This window comes from Echinops telfairi, unplaced genomic scaffold, assembly GCF_000313985.2.
Source record: "Echinops telfairi isolate 266 unplaced genomic scaffold, ASM31398v2 ScPeMD7_31;HRSCAF=116, whole genome shotgun sequence".
NCBI lineage: Eukaryota > Metazoa > Chordata > Mammalia > Afrosoricida > Tenrecidae > Echinops > Echinops telfairi.
In genome coordinates, this window is record NW_022103928.1 from 36536331 (window position 1) to 36557408 (window position 21078).

The window sequence follows — 21078 nt, forward strand, 5'->3', positions numbered from 1 at the left end:
AAACTGTCTATTCCCATAAAGATTTACAAATCTCGAAAGCCTAAAGGGGCAGTTCCACTCTGTCCTATAGAGTTTTTATGAATCAGAATTAGCTTGATGGCAGTGAATTTAGTTTTTTTTTGTTTAATCAATCAGTCTCCACAAACTTGAGACGAGAACACTTGAAGTGCCTGGTTTGAAAAGGATCATAGAAAATCCTACATAGAGTATGAGAAAAATTTAGAACAAAACTCAAAATCATAAAAGAGATCAGGCTACTGGTTGTATAGGGAGTGGTGGGACCTCCAAGAAGATGGTGTCTAGTCAATCACTCTTCCAGTCTAGAACTGAACCCACCCCTATGTTCGAATAAACAACCACTTAAGCTCCACAGGGCAGCATTAACCCAAGGAAAGCGTTCAGTGGGTTTAGAAAACAGTAGGAATGGAAACAGGGAGGAAGGGGGATAAGAGGTGATGTCATGAGAGAATTGCAATGGATGTGTTGAAACAAAACTGATGATCTGTGTGAACCTTCACCTAATTTACAATAAAGGGTTTTTTCTTTAAAAAAGTAAAAAAAAAAAAAGTAACACCATCAATATAAAAATGGCTCTCAAATGCGTTGTTAATATTAATATCAATTTGTTTATACAGTATCCAAATAACTTTTGATAAAATGATTAGTGCTAGCCTTGTAGTTATTACCAACTTTCTAGTTAATTCAGAAGCTTTATATTGTTTATGTATAATCAAGGATTTCAGATATATAGACTATAAGCCCATTATTAAATGAGCTTTTCTGTTAATGAAAGTGCTGTAGTTTTTTAATATGTTATATTAATTTGTACTGTTTTTTATCCATGAGCCAAAGTTACTGGTCAGTGCCCTAAGGGATGATTGATTAGTAGATGTGATATAGTTCTGGTGTTACCTTGGACATTATGCTTAAATTTTGATGGCCTCATCTGCCTTTCTAAAACTGGATGTTTAGACAGACCTTCAGTTCTGAAATTCTCTGTTCAACTGAGCCTGTTTTTGGAACAGTAATAAAATAATTTTTACATTAGCATCATTTTCATTTTATAATGTATATAAATGTTTAGCATGTTAAATATAAGCTAGTATTATTTCTTTAGCAAACATTATTTGTAAAATCATATTATAAACTATTGAATCTGAATTAAAATTTGTTTTACTAATTGAAAAATTACTGTACTCTGTTTTAGGTATTTTATATGCATTGCCTAAATCTGAACGAAAACTATGGAGTTCCATTCAGGATTTGTGTGTTACTTGGTGGGAGAAAGACCTGTCTGGCAAAGAAGAAATGGGAAAAACTGCCTTTATCATGTTATTAAGGAAGAGTCTTGAGACTAAAACAGTATGCTTAGTTATTAAAATATATACCTAAAAAGTACATGTATTTAAATATTTTAGGAATTCTTTGGTGTAGTGTTTCTATACTATAATCAGCATCCCAGTCATTTTTTTCCCCTCCACTTCCTGTAGTGAGTGGGTTTTTGTTGTCTTGTCACTTCATGGTTGCAAGAAAAGCAAGGGAACAGAGAGGGGACAACCTCAGAAATTCTGAGCTTCTACCCAGTAGGCAGAACTGTGCCACATTGCCTTCTCTGTCTGCCGGAAAATGATGAGAGCTTGGAGCATGGAGCTTTTAACAGGGTTGAACAAGGGAACTTCAAAAAGTTTGGAGAAAAATTCTATTATATTTCAATTTAATTTTTCCACAAGAATTTTGACGACCCATTAGTATTGCTAATCATAACCAATTAGAGAATTCTTTGTTTACGTAGGGAAGAAGGGATGAAGTGATTAGAAAGGCAACTAGTCATATCTGCTTTTATCTGTGTAGATCCTCCTAGAGGCGGATGCCAAGATAGGATTAGATGTGCCAGACTGGTGAAGGATAAAGCGGAGGGAGCAGGAGTTGGCAGGAAGAGCCTTGCTTTCTTGTTTACATTTTTATTGGCATCCAATCGGACATATCGTACAATCCAATAGTTCAATTGTCTAATCATATCAAGAAGAATTGTAGAATTATTGGCATAATCAATTTTAGAACATTCTCTTGTCATCCCCCCACCCCCTCTCGTCATGGCTAAATCGCCTTTAAAATGAGTTGTGTAATCACAATCAGTTCTAGTGTTCCCTCTTCCCACCTTCATTTTTTTACTCCTGAAATCCCCTCATCCTCCTTATCTTCTACCCTGTACCCTTATATCCGCTAAAACCCTCGCATCAGTGGTTATCTCTATGCATCCACTCCTCCTGTGCTTCAACAACTGGGAAACGCAATGGAAATGATAAAAAACAAAATCAAAATAAGGCTAAAATAATAATAATAATAGATAAATATACAAATAGTAAGAAAGAAAAGACCACCTTCAATATTTAAAAAGCCAGGGGGAACATTTTTGTCATGGAACATGCAAGAGATATTTGTACTTGAACAAATTCAGGTTGGGTCAATAGGGAGGTCAGCTGACCAAATATCAAGTTCAATCCAGCATAATCAAGATTACAGTAATCTCTGTCTGATAGTAAGGCTGTTCGAGATCCTTGCCCAGGACTAGTGGGTGTCTGCCAGCAGCTTAATCTAACCAGTTACTCTGCAGATGGGTTTTGGGCTCCCACTGTCCTCCGTGCCAGGGAGAGCCTTCAAACGTTATGACCCAGCTCTGACCTCTGAGGAGAGAGGGAAGAAGGAGGATTGGGTTGAAATTGTCTCACTGTAAGCACAGTTCTTACAAAGTTCTGTTAGGCGATGACGGAATATTAAAAGCTAAATTGTCAGTCTGAGGGCGTCTTGCATTGGACAGGAATAGACGGACACTTCCTGTGTCCACCGTGTCGCTCAGTCACGTGAGTGGCCCCAGTATGAATGTGGTGCGAAGCCAAAGGGGCAGCAGCAGGGCACATTTCAGTGCCTTCCCAGCTGTCACAGCAGTTTAAGTATTGAGTTACTTTAAGTGTATTTGAAAGTCAGGTATTAGCTGGGCTATTTTTATATTGTAATTGTTAGCCTATAATTCAGAAAATTTTAAAAGCTGTATTTGTTTTAAAGTATCTTGGTACATATTATCAATGGCTTTCTAGTAGAAAGCTCATGCCAATTTATATTTTTTACCCACAATATTTGAGTCCATTTCATCATACCCTCTCCAAGGAGCGGTAAGTTTAAGAAAAAGAACTAAAACAACCTATTTTGAATTCACCTCCAGCTAGTAATCTGTTTTTTCTGCTGGTCTTGGGAATGTTCAGGTAGCCTACTTTATGTTAACATTTATTCTTCTTATACCAGCCTTTTAAAATTTTGCATTCCCTGTCAATTTTTTTAACTCCTGGGTCATGATTTTTAATTTCTTTCTAATATTGAAATACATGCTGTTCAGTACAGTAGTCACTGGCCATGTGTGGCTATTAAAATTGAATTTTAAAGTTCCAAAGTGAAAACCCTTTAAATTCAGTTCTTTGGGCATGCACTTCTCATTTCAGTAGCCAAATGTGGCCAATGAGTGTTGTACCAGGTGGTAGGTATATAGAATATTTCCATCAGCACAGATCTGTTGAGTAGCGTTATCAGCATTTCTGTTTGCTTTTGCCCATGTTTTAAACAGGTGTTCTCTAGAGCTATGGTGACATTTTGTAATTTAAAAATCTGTTCAGTTTAAATCTAGAATTATGGTTACTGTGAGATAGACTGTGCTTATATTTAATTTGAGATGCAGCCTTACCATTTATATGAAAAAATGAAACTCTAAATATAACTTTTTTTCTTTTTTATGTCATTCCTAGGGTGCAGACATATGCAGGCTTTGGCATATCCACGAAGCTTTATATTGCTTTGATTATGATTTGGAGGAAAGTAGAGAAATTAAAGATATGCTACTTGAGTGCTTTATAAGTGTTAATTACATCAAGAAAGAAGAGGTGAAGTAGTTTTTTGTTTTCGTATCTTTTTGAACTTTTTAAATAGATCTTCTTCTTATGTTCCCATTGGTGCTAATTGTACTCTGTTCATTGTTTTAATGAAAGTGCCTAGCTGTAAAGAGCCGTTACATTTATGTCATTTGCCCACTACTGTGTGCTTTATAGCTAACTAGGTTAACAATGTAGTCTTAAATATGTGATTTAGACTAAGAATTACAGCTGTAGGCTCAGAAAAATTGTGTTGAAATCCCTATTCATTCACTCAATAGGTAAGTAACTGTTGACAGACTACTTACTCTATTTAAATCTCAATTTTCCCTTCCGAAAAAGTGGAATAGCAATGGCTATTTCACGGGATCCCCCTGAGGAATCAATGAGGTAATATCTGTAAAAGTGTTAGAAAATACCTGGCATATAATAAGCACTGAAGAAACATTAGGGACCCTGTGTTTTCATAAGCACCAACCATCATTGCTGGGAAAGATACTGAATGCATGACCCATTCCCTAAGTGTTTTCAAGATTGTTATGAAATTTGGGGAGAATAAGGAATTTAATATTGCATTCAGATGAGTATATAAGCATTTGGTAAGTTATATGTGTGAATATATAGCATAGACATTGATATATGTATAAGTACATAATATAGACATAAATATAAATGTGCTTTGAAAATACTCATCCCTGCTTTTTAAATTTGATGTTTCCTTTGCATTGAAGACAGCTAAGCTTTAAATTTAAGATAAATGAGTTGTGGAATGACATTAGGATACCATCCATGAAGAAAGCAAAAGGTCCCTATAAAGACGCAAGAAAGAAAGATCTAAATTGGATGTCAGAAGAGACTCAGAATAGCAACTTTTTAAAGTTATTAAACATTTTTTCGCAAAAATTTTAATTTTGATGCAATTTTAACAATATATCCCAATTAATATCTACAGGGAAGAAGATTTCTTAGTTCTCTCTTCAATTGGAATGTAAACTTTATAAAAATGATCCATGGGACCATTAAAAACCAGTTACAGGGATTACAAAAGTAAGTATTAAAGGTATTTAATATTTTGTCTTCATGTTTTTGGTTTTGAAAAGTTATATTTGATCTGATTTTTAATTTTTTCTTTCTGGTCTGAGTTGTGTTCATTTTGTTGTTGAGAATATACGCAGCAGAGCACATGCTAATGTAAAATTTCTGCCTGTTCAACTTGGGGCTAGTGATTGCATTCTTCAAGTGTGCAGCTGTCCTCACCCTCCTTTGTTGAGTTCTCCCTCTCTCGTCAACAGAACCTCTTTGCCCTAATCTTTTGAGTTGCTTTTATCAATTTGATCCAATTTTAAAATTGCTTTAAAAAATTACAGCATTTTAAACCTTTGTCATAGCTCTTATTCTGTTGATTATGTACTCTTGTGTTATTGATAGTTTTTGTTGCTTCTTCTATAGCATAGGTTCCTAAACTTTTATTATTATTTTTTTAAATTTATTAAGTACTTTTTTGGGGGGGCTCTTCAGCTCTTACAACAATCCATACATTCATCCAGTGTGTCAAGCACATTTGTACATATGGTGCCATCATCATTTTCAAAGCATTTTCTTTCTACTTGAGCCCTTGATATCAGCTTCTCATTACCCTCCTCCCTCATGAACCCTTGATAAATTATAAGTATTATTTTCATATCTTGCATCATCTTCTGTCTCCCTTCACCCACTTTTCTGTTATTTGTCCCCCTGGGAGGGGGTTATATGTTGATCCTTGTGATTGATTCCCCTAGGTTCCTACTGCCTACTGCCCCTTTTTAAGGGAAAAAAAATAGCAACCCTTGAAAATTAAAACTTTTGGGGGAAGGAGGGAAAAAAGAGGAGCTGATACTAAGGGCTCAATGGAAAGTAAAAGTTTAGAAAATAATGATGACAGTGTATGTACAAATATGCTTCATAGAATTGATGTATGGATTGTCATAAGAGCTGTAAGAGTCCCCAATAAAATGATATTTTAATTTAAAAAAATAATAAAAGAAAATTAAAACCTTTTGTACTTTAGCCATAATCCAGGGTAAAGTATAGCCATCTGCTGTTGTAGCCTCTGTGGATCATTCAAATGCACTCTCCCTCCCTCTCCCTGGGACTGTGTGGCCCACTTTGGTAGAAACACTGTTCTATAGGAAATGACACCTTTTCGGTAACATTCACTGGAATTAAGATTTTTATTTGTTCTTTATATAGTCATTATTTTGCCAGTTAAATCTCAACCTCATTGACAATTTTTATAAAGCCCACATTACCAGTGTTTCAAATAACATTTTGTGTATAATATGTGTGTATAATATGTATCTTTCAATTTAATATGGACAGCACTATGTAATTAGGTAGATAGAACACTATAGTATAAGAATCGGGAGATGTACATTCAAGTGTTAACTCAGTAAGCACTTTGAATGTAATGTTAGATGCTTTCCAGCCATTCTGACTCATCGCGAAGTTAGAGTGAAACACGGCCTGGTGCTGAGCCATCCTCACAAGTGTTCTTATGTTTGAGCCCATTGTTGCAGTCCCTGTGTCAATCAGTCATGTTGAAGGCCTTCCTCTTTTTCACAGCCCCTCTATTTTACCAAGCATCTCTACTGTATTAAACATGATGCTGTTCTCTAGGGACTGGTCTCCTGACAACATGTCCAAAGTATGTGAAACGAATCTCCCCATCTTTGTCTTTAAGGAGCATTCTGGTGGTTACTTCTTTCAAAACAGGTTTATTTGTTCGTTTGGCAGTCCATGGGACTTTCAGTATTCTTAGCCAGCACTATAATTAAACTTAATCAATTCTTCTTTATTTGTATTCAGTCGACCATATTCAGTGTCCAACATTCACATGCATATGAGGTGATTGATAGGACCATGACTTTCTCCAAATCATTATTTTTAGTCCTTAAAGTAATCTCCTTGCTTTTCAACTCTTTAAAGAGGTCTTGTGCAGCAGATTTACCCGGTGCAATGTGCCCACTGATCTCTGCTGCTTCCATGAGCACTGATTGTGGATCCAAACAAGACAAAATTCTTGACAACTTCAACCATTTCTCCATTGATCATGTTACCTATTTGCAGTTGTGAGGATTTTAGTCTTCTTTACATGGAGTTGTAACCTAAGTCTTCTTCACTTTGAGCACGCAAGATTGTATTATCTGCATATTGATTGCTGTTAATGAGCCTTCCTCAAGTTCTGATGCCACACTCTTCTTATAATCCAGCTTCTCCAGTGATTTATTTGCTCAGCATATAAACTGAATATGTATGATGAAAGGATACAAGCCTGTGCATGCTCTCCTGATTTTAAACAATGCAGTATTCCCTTTTCCTGTTAATGCAACTGCCTTTTGATCCATGTGAAAATTCTGCCTGAGCATAATGAAGTCTTCTGGAATTCCTGTTGTTCTCAAGGCTATCCATAGTTCCTTAGGATCCACACAGTAGAAAACCTTGAAATAGTCAATAAAATACAAGTAAACATCTTTGTGGTATTTTCTGCTTTAAGCCAAGACCCATTTGACATCAGCAGTGATATCCCTTGTTCCATGCCCTCTTCTGAATTCAGCTGTTTCTCTGCCAGCTCCCTGTCAGTGTACTGCTACAACTGTTGTTGAATGATCTTCAGAAAATTCTTGAATCTCTCATTCCCAGTATAGTAAACCATATGATTTTCTAATTCAGAATAGCCAGGACCAGTTCACTTCAGCCCACTAATGCCTAGAATGCTGTTCTTTATGCATTCCATTTCACATTTGACAACTTCCAATTTTCCAGATTCATACTTACTCAACTTTCCAATTATTAATTGATGTTTGCAACTCTATTTTCTCATTTTGAGTTGTGCCCCATTGTATCTAATATAGTAAATATTTGCTGTGTGATAGATACAAAACTAAGTACTTGTCTGTGTTTTATCATTTAATCATTATAACCATCTTTTCAGGCGGGCTTTGTTAGTACTTTTCCTAATGTCAGTAACTATGTAAGTACAACGTGGAAATTATTCTGTGTCTTTGAGTTGAACTAATAATTTATAACATTCTCCGATTCTGAAGGCAAGTTCTGGAATTTTAAGGCTCTCTGTACCTGTGGGAATCAGTGACCTGGAAAGCCCAAAAGGACTCCACATCAAAAAACACATCAAAAAACAAATGGCTTTTGAGTTTGGTTCTGGACTATGTTCTCAAATTTTCACAAACAATAATACATTTCTGGTAAAACTAATTGAGGAGGAAGGAAGCAGTTGTCATGCCAGTCCTCCTTACCTTTCTTTCTCCCCAGTTTCTGCGGCAAGTGGATAGCATATCTTTTCAAATTACTAAACTTGAATTTTTTCCCCTTTGTTCAGGGACTAATTAGAATGTTACAAGTATAATTCTTATAATTTTCATTAAAAAGCATGTGTGTGCGTGTGTGTTGTTTTTTTGTAGATCGTTGATGGTGCATATTGCGGAAATCTATTTCAGAGCTTGGCAAAAGGCTTCAGGGAAAATACAGGAGGTATTTGCTCTTTATGTTATTAAATGTTAATACCTATTTTTATTATATTCTGGTTATTAAATGAGTTGGAATCCAGGCAACAGCATTTGATAATTTTAAACAACTAAACAAGTGGTTACCCATTGCCGTAGTGTTGATTTTGACTCATAGTGGCCCCTACAGGACAGAACAGAACTTCCACTTAGGGCTTCTAAAGCTTTAATCTTTGCTGAAGCAGACTGCCAACTTTTTTCTCCCATGAAATACCTGCTGGGTTCAAACTGGTGACGATATTTGGTTTGTAGCTGAGGATTTAATCACTGTGCCACCAGGGTCCTTAATTAAGTGGTTTGTGATTAGTTATGTAAACCTTTTTAAATGATATTTTCTGACAAAACCAAATAATAAAAATCTAAATGATAGAGCTCTAGTATTGGCGGTCCTTGGGTTCTGAAGAATATCTATTCTTACCTATGCATTTGTGTCTACGTGGAATTTGTAGGTGAGGTGGAACAGGTACATACAGTGCTTGTTTAGCCTTCAGTGAAAGAAGGAACCCTGCCAGTGCTGTGGATTAAGCATTGGGCTGCTAACTGAAAAGTTGGTGGCTCAAAACCCTGAGCTGCTACGCAGGAGAAAGATGAGGCTGTTTGCTCCCATAAAGATTTATACCATTGATTTTTATGTTTTAGAAACCCATGTCAATGGTATGGTGAAGAAACCAGGTCAGTTACCCTATGGAATGTGCCATATTCTAATAGTTAGCTCTGAAGATTTGCATTAAACTTTTTTGACAAACATACTTCATAAGTGGTATGTAGCTCATCTTTTGTCAACCATACAACAGATAAATCTGGCTGTCCCAAAGTTACTGAACCATTGGTTAATAGTTAGGTTTCCTTAGATCTAGCATTATCTCCTAAAGCAACGGAATCTCTGGTGTGCGTGCGTGGCAACAGGGGGCGGGGGATGTGTGGGGATGTACAGGAGTTACAGACTGAAAGGTCTATTGGAGCTTTTGGCAGCTGTTTTGAAAGCTTGGTTTTCCTTCAGTCATTCCCTGTGGCGAGACTTTAAAGAGTTAGTTGCAGGGCCTCAAACACTCACCTCTACTACCCTGCTGTTTCTCAGTGGTACTCCTGAAGGGTCTTATTACAGTAATTTTGAAACCTAGCTCGCGCCTTAGAAGTAGTTCAGTTTTCAGTGTGGAGAGGCTCTTGGGACAGATCCAGTCTTCTAAGCTTAGCTTGGCATGGGATGATGCCAAAGAGGCCTTGTGTCAGAACCCTACACTTATATCTCTAAACTGTCAGGGTTTGAACCAGCCTCTAGTGTAGGTGGAAGCTTGCCATGCCAATTAGCAATCGTCAAATAATGTAAAAGAAGAAGCTAAGCATTCTCTTTGGCATATGAATGCTAAAGGAAATCCAAGAAATGGCAAATTTAAGTTAACAACTTGATTGAAGGATCCAGGTTTCTATTTCTCATTATATGCATCATTAGTGTCTAAAATTGTATTTGTTTGTAGAATGTTGTGCTGTCGTGTCATACATGTACACACAAACCCACACACATGTATTTATTTTTCCAGACAATTGAGAATGGTTGCATTCAAGACTTCATGTATCATGGAATCAATCTTAGAAGGACGTCTCCAGTACATTCAAAAGTACGGGAGGTAAGGGATATCTTGATGCAATTCATTTTGTAACAAGTATTTTTCAAATTCTCTTTGGGGTTCAATTTCAGTGAAACGGGTTTCTAAGAACCTAGGTGTGTGATAATCTCAGTCAGTGTTATTGCTGCTATCCAGATTTTAATGAGAAAAGGTGTATTGTTAAGACATCCCAAATTTTACTGAAAAAAGCCTTTAATTAGAAATCATCACTCTGATTGCCACTACTGTATTTTTTAGAGCATATTTGAGATTAAGTTCCTATGTGGGTATTCATCAAATCAAGTGGAATAAATTCTTAATAAGATTGATATTTAAAAAATATAATCACAGAATTTAGGTGTATATTTTATCATTGCATTTAGAAGTGGTCTGACAAGATATTGCTGTTACCAGTGTCACTATTTCACAGATAAGGTATTTGATTAATTATAATTATCCTGGCAGAAAGAATTAGAAAATCTGTCTGTGTTTAGTTAAGTTAGCACATGCCATCTATCCCACAGAGTAATGCTTGTTTCTGCTCATAGCTTTACCAATTATGTACCAGAAGCTAAATGAACAAAGGTCACCTCTTTGCTTTTTTTATATGGTAAAATTATTATTATAAATACAAAAATAATTGTATTAATTTTGAAATCTTTCAAATTTCTGCTGATTAAATTTGAGTTACTCAGGTTAAAGAACCAGAGATTTTTCTAGTTTTCTGAAGGGCTTTAAAAATTGTGATGTAATATATTTAGAATAAAAATATGATTTTTAAAAATGTATTATATTAAAGGAAAATAAGATATATTAATGTTTTTAATAATGTAATATAAATTACAGGGCAAATGGATTCTATCTCGTAATTGTAGTGTGGTTTTATTAAATTGTAGATCAATTTGGGTTATTTGTCTCATCCATATAATTTGTTGGTTTAAATTCTGCATAGTAATAAACAATGGCAACATGTTAAGCTACATAAAAGAAAGCTCCTGGAAACTGATAACTAATGTATTTTTTTCTCTCATATCTTATTTTCTGCTGCAGTTGTCTTGTTAAGATATTATAAGTGTAAACTTACCGTTTTTATTTTTAAAAATCATTAAATTTATAGGAAAATGTATAAAATGGCTTAAAAGAAAGAATAGTGGGTTGTGAAATGGATTCCTGGCTCCAAGTAAACGATGACTTCTTCAAATCTTTTTATTTGCTCTCAGGTGCTAAGTTATTTTCACCATCAAAAGAGTGTGCGACAGGGAGTGGAAGAGATGCTTTATAGATTATATAAACCCATCCTGTGGAGAGGATTAAAGGTATACATTTTAAAGAGTATAATTCATGTTCAGAGTTTACTAAACATGCTTTTGGATTTAGCATTCTGTAACTCAAAATTCTATTAAGGCAATAAAAGTAAGATTCTAGACTGAATGTGAAATTTGGGCATGAAAGTTCTGGGGATTTTTTTTCTTTTATTGAAAGCGTTTCTTAGATTTTTGAACAGGCAGTCTGAGCTAATTGATGTCAATTGCACAGTCATTTCTGAAGTAGTCATCTCTATGGAGGGAAATAGCAGTATGCATTAAAGTCAACAATACCTACAGATGATCTGCAGAGCCTGGCAAGGTCATCGTTAGTATCTCATGATCTGTGTATTTCCCAGTTTGTTGGTAAATGGGAATAGGATGACAAAAAGCACTCTGAATGAGTGTTAAAGTCAACACTTACATTTTTCAATGCAAATAATCGTGGTGTCAGTAATTACGATAAGATGGTGAATGTTTCCTAATGATGTGATATGGGACTTCAAAGTGAGGTAACTGATTTTTTCTATTAATATCTATTGATATTGAACTGAAGGTTTGACTTAATTTAAAGACTGATAAGTGTGATCAATTTAATTAATATAATTGTAAATAAATGATATAATCTGTACTTACCATATATACTCAAGTATAAGCCAACCCGAATATCAGCCTGGACACCTGTTTACCACAAAAATGGCATAAAAAAATAATTTATAAATTGTCAAGGGTTCGTGAGGAAGGGAGGGTGGGGGAGGATTGGGAAAAAAATGAGCTGATACCAAGGGCTTAAGTAGAAAGAAAATGTTTTGAGAATGATGAGAGCAATAGATGTACAGATGTGCTTGACACGGTGGATGTATGTATGGATTGTGATAAAAGTTGTATGAGCCCCCAATAAAATGATTTTAAAAAATGTTCTGAAAAACTCAGCTTATACATGAGTATATACAGTAAGTATATCATAAGATAACAGAAATATGTCTTTAGGAACTATAGACTACAGGCTTCATATATTACTGCCTTAGAATATGAAATATTTCCCCAAGAAAATGATTTAAAAAAAGAATATGAAATATTCTTTTATTATTATTATTATTACAGGCACGAAATTCTGAAGTTCGATCAAATGCTGCACTGTTATTTGTTGAAGCATTTCCTATTAGGGATCCAAACTTTAGTGCTGCTGAGATGGATAGTGAAATCCAGAGACAGTTTGAAGAACTCTATGTACGTACTCGTGTGGTTGGGCCTTATCAACTTCAGCCTGCTCTGGGGGGGTATGCTTACTGCTTGCTTATCTGTGTCACCTGACAAATCTGAGTCTCTGACCATACATATACTTACCTCCTCACATGGAAGGCTTTTCTAAACCCAGGAATAAAGAAAATATCCAGTTTCTTTATTCATGTTGTCTGCAATAATGAGTCCCTAGTGCTCTTTTTATTTATTTTTTTCCATACAGACCATTTTTAAAAACCACAGTGGTAAACATTTAAAAAAATTTGACATATCAACATTACTTTGCGGACATAATTTATTACTTTATATAATTTTAATCATTTTACATGTACTTAATCATTTTACATGTATCTGTCGCTAAGAGAAAGAGAAAATAACAGTGATTAAAATCACATGCACTGGGGTCAAATATCCCAGGTTTGAATTGTACTTGGTATCTCACTTAATAGCTATGTAATTTTATCTATGTCTTCATTTCTCTTTCTCTCTTGGTTACATAAGGTTGTTTAATCATTTTATTGAATGTTCTTATAGCTCTTAATAACAATCTATACATCAGTTGTAACAAGCACATTTGTACATGCGTTGCCATCATTTTCTAGACATTTACTTTAGATTGAGCCCTTGGTGTCAGTTCCTCATTTTCCCCTCTGTCCCCGTCCCCTCCATGGCCCTTAATAAATCATAACTTACTATGTTCATATTCTACACCGATTGTGGTGTGTTTCGTTATGTGTTGATCTCCGCGATCGGTTCCTCCTTCCTCCCCTCTTCCTACCTACCCTCGTGGTATTGCTGCTCCCATTCCTGTTCATGAATTCTGTGTGTCATGAACTCCTATATCTTATCCGTACCTGTGCACATGCTCCCTTCTAGCCCTCAGTGAAAGGCAGTAGTAGGGTCATGATAGTGGGGGGTGAGGAAGTCTCGAGGAACCAGAGGAGTATTGTGTTTCTTTGGTGCTCTGCTGCACCTTGCTTGACTCATCCCTTCCCTGTGACCCCTCAGTGAGGGAATATCCAATGTCTACAGATAGACTTTGGGTTTCTGCTCCGACTGCCCTTGTGCCTTCATTTGTGTTTATAAGTATTTTCAAAAGTGGGTGATACTGTCCTCTGGGGAAAGCAGGACCAAAAAATCAAACTCACTGCCGTCTTGTCAATGTTGACTCATATCGACCCCCTGTGGGTTTCTGAGCCTCTAACTGTTTAAGGCAGCAGAAAGTCCATTTTCCCCCCATGGAGCTGCTTTTGGTTTGGAACTGCCAACCATGCAGATTGCAGCCCAATGCATAACCACTACACCATTTGAATGACCCCTAAAAATCCCTCAAAACCTCAAAAAACCCAAACACTGCCATTGAGTAGATTCCAGCTCTTAGGACCCTATAGAACAGGGTAGAACTGCCTCTGAGTTTCCGAGGGTGCAACTATGGAGTAAAAGGCCTCATATTCCTTCCACGGAGTGGCTAGTGATTTTGAACAGCTGACTTTGTGGTTAGTAGCCCAAAGGGCAACCCATTATGCCATCAGAATTCCTAGAGCTTTCTCTGTGGGTGGAGGCTGCCAAAGCAGATACTTATGCTTTATCCTGTATTGTGAGCTAAATATAGTACAAACGTTTTTCATTGCCAGAGGGGTGCTGAGTAATTTTTTTTTCTTTTTTATGAAAAAGGGGCATTAAGCCAAATAAGTTTGGGAATGTATGGGCTATAACAAAAACTGGCTGTAAGGCAAGCTTACAAATAATGCCTATTCTATAAATAGTGCTCATTTCAATATACCAAATGATTGATTTTTTAAAATCAGATGCTACAATGTTGTATTAGTTCCTGTTGTGTCGATTCTCACTCCCAGAAGACCACCCTGTGCCAGCAGAATGGAACTGCTTCATAGGATGTTCAAGGTGGTGGTGACCTTTGGGAAGCATATCACCATGCTTGTCTTCAGAGGGACCTCTGAGTGGGCTCATATTCCCGCCCTTACCGATAATAGTCAAGCACTTAACTTTTACACCGCACAAGGACTTCTTTAAGACATTATCTTTTCTCAATGTTGTTGAGATAATTCTGACTCCTAGTGACCCAATTAGACAGAGAACCTGGAGGTTTTCCTTGGCTGTAATTTTTATGGTAGCACATCTCCAGGTCTTTATTCTCTGGGGTGCTACTGGATGGATTTGAACTGCTAACCTTTCATTTAGTAGCCAAGTGTTTAACAGCACTGCAGGACTACTATTTAGGACATTAGTATGTGATATATACTAGGCTAAGTCTAATAAAAGTATTGCTATAAAACCATAGAAACCTTTATTAAACAAAGTAATCAAAAAGTGAAGCTAGTGTTTCACCATTTAGGTCTGCTCTTCTGAAGGCGATGTTTCCATATTCTGAAAAATTCTGTACTCTTCGTTTATACCATGTTCAAATGGCTGATCTGGCATTCTAGGGTTCAGCTTTGTCATCCTCGTGGACTCAGATCCTGGTAATTTTACATGTTCTCTGAGTTTGGGGAACAAAAAGAAGTCGGAAAGGGAAAGATCCGGGCTGAAGGGTGGAGAGGGTGAGGCTTCCCATGAGATTCTCGTAGGACAGCTCTTGCTATTCTTGAAAAATGAGCAGGTTATTGTCACGATGGAAAAATTCATCTCTTCAACATTCTTGGCCCTTTTCTTACCAATACAGTTTTCTATTTTCTTAAAACTTGTTCCTAACAAACTCCCATGATTGTACTGTGTCCTTTGGCGTTTCAAAGGACAACGGTAATGAGTGGACCTCCGCCTTGAATTGCACCGTCCTCCAGATCCCGTCAGAGGGCATTGGTTTGCTTGCACCACTCTTTATTTTGAAGGCACCCTAACGGGACGAAGACAGAGATATTACTTAGAGACCTGTCTACAGTCATCCATTGATTGCAGAACATACTTATCGGTGTTTTGTGGGGGATAACCTCCATGTGTATGCATCGGACCCCTTGTAGCACTACTTTTTGACTTACTTTGATTTTTTTCCATTTGCTAGCATGGATTCCCCCCTCGCTTTTATCTAAAGACTACTAGCTAGAATTCAAAATTAATTATCTATTAATAGGCCCACATTAGCATTTGCAGGTTTTCCTAGCACAAAAGCTAATCAACGAATATTATTTATTACTCTAATTAGTAGAATATAACAGGAAACAAAGTAGTAAAATCACTGTGATAATGATAGTTATAAATGACCCTCCTTAAAATACCCATTTGATTATGACTTATGGAAAACTTAAAGCATTGGGCACATTGAGATAAAATCTTATGAATATTTTCATATCGACCATATAAAATGATTACTCATATTTTTTCCATGTTTGCCTTGTTTCCGTGGTCAAATTTGTAGAGCAAAATATTATTGGGCAAATCAAAACTAGATTTTAATAGCATTAAGCAAAATATTGTCAAAAATGTTGCCCTTTTCAAATCAGGTGTTCTAGTCTGCAAATAAGTTCTTTTGTTCCCTCTTGAAATGTTTAATATTGATATTTGAATTCATCAATGGAGTATATGCTGCCAGTTTTATCACCATGCCCACTATTCCCTATCACTCTTACATAAAAATTACTTCTATTAAAAATAAATATAATACTAAATATAGTAAAGAAACAGCATAAATACCCACTATATATTTAGATATAATTATCATAATATATAATCATGTCACATATATTATATGATACATTGTTTTATACAACATGATTATATATGATATATACATTCTATAATATAGTATAAATATAAAATTTAATAATAAAAATATAGTAAAGTATTCTATTCATCTGTAGTAAATGTTAAATCCCACTGGGTATTTGCAGTTGTCACTCCTGATCTAAATGCATGTGAGTAGGAAATTGGAAACCTATTGCTGGATGGATTGCGACACTGTGTAGTGCAGTGAAATAAGAGCACAGAGGACAAATTTTGTTTTGAATCCCAGTTGAATCCCATAAGTGTGATATTGATGACTTCCCTTCAGTTCTGTTTTCCTCTGTAACACTTGGAGGAATAATAATGTATGTTATTTCGTAAAGATTAAATTTTCATAAGATTTGTATAATATTTAAATGAAAAATTATATATGAAACACTTGGTGAAATTTCTAAATGCTTAAATGGTAGTGGTTACCCTACCATTTAAAAAAAGTAAAGTGATACAATAGCAACTCTGTGGGTGAAAGATTAGGCTTCCTACTCCCGTAAACTCTTAGTCTCAGAAACCCACAGTGAGGTCGCTATGAGTCAGCATTGACTTTATGGCAGTGAGGTTCCCCCCCCCCCAAAATAGTCTAAATATAATATTAGGAATTTATTAGTAAATCTTATGCGTTGTGTATGAGAATTGAGTAAATAGAGAATTGAGTTTAGTTTTGGTCTACAAAATGAAAGGAGTGTTGGCATGGGTGAAGGGAGACAGCGGATGATGCAAAATATGAAAATAAAAATAATTTGTAAATTATCAAGGGTGTATAAGGGTGGGAGGGTGTGGGGCGGAAGGAAAAAAGAGAAGTGGATACCAAGGGTGCGAGTAGAAAGAAAATGTTTTGGAAATGATGATGGCAACATATGTACAAATGTTCTTGATACAATTGATGTATGGATTGTTATAAGAGCTGTAAGAGCCCCCAATAAAATGATTTATTAAGAAACAAAACACAAAACAAAGGCATGTTGGGAGGTATCAGTTTTGGAAATTAGATAACAAATTTGCTTGATTCTTGCATCTGTATAAGATACTAACAAATGAAGTGTTTCTTGATCTCTCTTCTAATACTTAGGTTTTTGACCCATTGACATCTTTTAAATTATATTGATTATAAATTAAATCTATATGAAGAAAAATTTAAGGGAAGAAAAATTGATGAAATCTACTAAAATTTGCTTCTGAAGAAATATTAGATTCTAATAAATTTCTCTAAAGTTTCAAAAATAGATTATTTTTGAATAATTATTTTCTACATCAAATGTAGAAAACATTTGATGGCGTGTTTGATTTTTAAAACTGCATATTGAGTCAGAATCTACTTGCAGCAGTGTACTTGGTTTTGGGATAGCTTGGTATGGAGATAATTTTTTGTTTTTAAATAGCAAAAAGTTAAGTAAGCAGTCTCATAAATTTGAGCTGTCACTGTCTACACAGATTTTAGTTTCAACTCTGCTTATGATGAAGTTTAATAGGGCAAGGCTCGTGTGTGCAACATATCCTGTCAAAACCACGAACTACTTTTGGGGATAAAATAAACATATGGGGGAATTATTATAGCCAGTAATATTATAAACAAGCATTTCAGTCAGTCCTGTTTTGCTACAGTATATCTGGAGTAGTTTGGAAGGTCTCTTTGAGGCTTAGAATTCCAAAATGGTCTTTCATTTTACTCTCGCATTTCATTTATAGTATAGAATTTTACCTTTAAAACTTTTTCCCCTAGACTTGTCAAGATACTTTACATTGTCAAGTTCCTGAAACTTTTAGAACATTTGTTTCTCTTTATCTGTTGAATCCCGACCCCCACCTCTACCCCCACACCTCTTCTTGAGACCCTATGGATTCCATCTACACGTTTAGCCTTTAGACTATAGGTGTTTTTTCAGTGTTTTTATTTTCTTCTTCCTTATTCTTTCATAAGTTTTCTTCATAATTTTTCTGTAATTTGTGATATCTTTGTTACTAAGTTTGTGAATTCCCCAAATGGCTAATGTATAAAGCATAATAGTGATATAAAGTAAATTGTTTAAAATTTTTAAGCTTTTCCTTCTCCTATTTGTAGAGTCTTTTAGAAGATCCTTATCCAGTGGTCCGTTCCACCGGGATCCTGGGGGTATGTAAGATAACTTCCAAATACTGGGAAATGATGCCTCCAACCATTCTTATTGATCTTCTAAAGAAAGTAACAGGGGAACTAGCGTTTGATACAAGCTCAGCTGACGTCCGTTGCTCTGTCTTTAAGGTAAGAGTTTCTAAAATTCTGCAAGCAATATTTAATCATAGAATTGCTAGAAAATAGGAGAAAATTGATTTTAAAATTTCACCCAGAATTTTGTCATGTAGTAACCGTTATTGGCATTTTGCTATATATCAAAAGGAAGAATGTTTAGAAAGTAAATTAAAAATGTTTTCTACTAGAAAAGATGTAATCGAAGCAATACCGATTTTTAGTGTAGAAGGGAAATAAAAGCTGCCTTCCATCCCAGTCTTATTGAGGATTTGTTCCTACTTTGTCTCTTTGTGCAGCGTCTTTGAGAAACATGATACATACACAAGTTGGTGCAGTCTGCAGAGACAGAATAAAGTGATGCTGTTGTGCCCGTGGGGTGTTGAACTCCTAAGCTTTGTGCTAAGGGTACTGTGAACTAATCCAGTGGTTCTCTAACTTCTTAGGTATCAGAAATACCCGAGGAACGTTTTTAGTCAATGTGAACCAAGTAGAATTTTAGAAATTATAATTTGGACTTCAGAAGGTGGTGGGAGTGATCACTGTCTTTTTTTTTAGGGGGCGGGGCTAACTATGGTGATGAATTAGAAGTGTGGTGATGTAGAGAGCCAGTGGAGATTACCAAGGCTCCCATCCTGAATGCTGTTGGAGGTTGTGTTTGGCTTGTCTCTATAGGGGAACCACATGTCAAATGTGAGCACTTTCTGGAGGGCCTCTCCAGATGAGTGAAGAGAAAGTGATCTCATTTCCCTGCTACTTGAACTATTTGAACCCTCCGACATCCTGTGTGTGCAAAGCTGACAGCTTTTCCCTGCATGGAAAGCAGATTTCTGGAGAGGCTCTTCTTTAGCCTTTTCCTACTGCACACTGTGAGCCTTCCTTTCGTGAGAAAGCAGGGGGTCCCTTTCTCTCCCACCTTCTCAAGAACCTCTCTGACTTACTGTTACCATTTCTGCTGATTTGGGGTTTGCTTGTTTGTTTTGGGGAGTGTTCAACTTTCCCTCTCAACAGCGTCAGTGACTTTGTAAACATGTTCATCTCTCTGCCTAAAAACAAATAAAAATCTTCCCTTGGCTTATTTCCAGATGCAGAATACCACCTGCCCTCTCCTTTTGGAGTAGAACTTTTGTAAAGGTTGCTGGTATTTTGTTGGATTAATGTACATTCTAGCTCTGCCTATTGCCCTGCGGTAATTGTTATTAGCAGTCTTTTTACTCTCAAAATAATTCTTGTTTCAATATTAAATTATATGGTCACTTAAATATTCTGTCTCTATTTCCTATACATTCTCTAATCCACCATTCCCTAATCTTCCAGATTGATTACCTCAATAAAACATTTCTAGAAGATTCCAGTATCCCCTTTTGTATTAGTTCCCTATAATGATTGTACTATTCTTTTATCTCTGAGTAGCATTTTACCCTGGCTTTTCTGTTGACTTACATGAAACTGACATTCCCCTGTTATCTTTCTTAACATTATAAATCCCCAGTGATGCCCTTCTCATCAATCTATCTTATTCTTTAAATGTTGACCTAGGGCAGAGCTCTGAGTTGTGCCACCTTCTTATTTCACTAGTACTGGCTCAACCTAGATCATCTAGTTAATAGTCTTGGCTTCAACTACAATGTCTGTGCAGTTGATTGGATCCCGGTGGATAGACAGCTGTTTACTTGAGAGCTTTACTTGGATCCTTCTTAGGTACCTCCAGTGGATTATCTCTGGCAGGTTAGGTTCCTGGGAAGCTAATTCTGAGATGGAAATTAGTGTGTGAGATGGAAATTAGTGTCTGAGTAGGAAGTAGTCTTGGGGATCAACACCCATGGACATGGGGGAAAGAAGCCGAATTGGGCAGAAGAAAAAATTAAATTGTGGAACAATCCCAGTGAAGACTTCGGAACCCCACGGAAGGTCTGGAGCTGGCATAGCCCGTCAGACTTGTCTCAACTTGGCATAGGGGCCATGCCTTTATCTCTCACCGTGATCAGCCATTGGATGCAATGAAGGAGGCATAACCTTAGGCAGTTTTCTTCAGTAAGGTCATTCCCAAAGTGACTGGAGATCTCAATGACTATGATGTGTCAGTGTCACAAAGTGTGATGTGACAATGATGACAGTCAATGTCATCTCTAGTAACAAATTTCTTATCTACATCCCCAAACCTCCTGCTACCCAAGGAAGTAATACTTTTTTTCCCCTCTCACTCCTGACCTCTTTCTTTGAAGTGGTAATGCCATCTGCTGAATTGTTTAAGTGAGAAAACAGACTGCTATTCTTATTTTCCCATTCTCCTTCACTCCTACATCTAAATGTGGTCCATTTTCTCTCCCAAGAATTCTCTGACATTTGCCCACTTCCATCCACTCCAGTGTTCGAATCTAGGTAATTATCATCACTCCTGTGGGTGGCTGCAGTAGCCTAGCACTCTAAATGCCTAAAAAGACTTTTTGTGTGTTACGGGCATTTTGTGACGGGGGACAGGTGGAGCTCCTG

General features: G+C 36.3%; 1 protein-coding gene across 3 annotated transcripts in view; it reads left to right on the forward strand.

Annotated features, from left to right (window-relative positions):
- NCAPG2 (non-SMC condensin II complex subunit G2) overlaps positions 1-21078 on the forward strand; it is a 71288-nt gene that overhangs the window by 11098 nt on the left and 39112 nt on the right. For all 3 annotated transcript variants that reach the window (XM_045290058.1, XM_045290059.1, XM_004702336.2), the window contains exons 5-12: positions 1208-1362; positions 3795-3929; positions 4870-4964; positions 8375-8444; positions 10015-10101; positions 11301-11396; positions 12489-12614; positions 18421-18600. In XM_045290058.1, coding sequence (XP_045145993.1) covers positions 1208-1362; positions 3795-3929; positions 4870-4964; positions 8375-8444; positions 10015-10101; positions 11301-11396; positions 12489-12614; positions 18421-18600 — 944 coding nt within the window. The remainder of the gene's footprint in view (positions 1-1207; positions 1363-3794; positions 3930-4869; positions 4965-8374; positions 8445-10014; positions 10102-11300; positions 11397-12488; positions 12615-18420; positions 18601-21078) is intronic.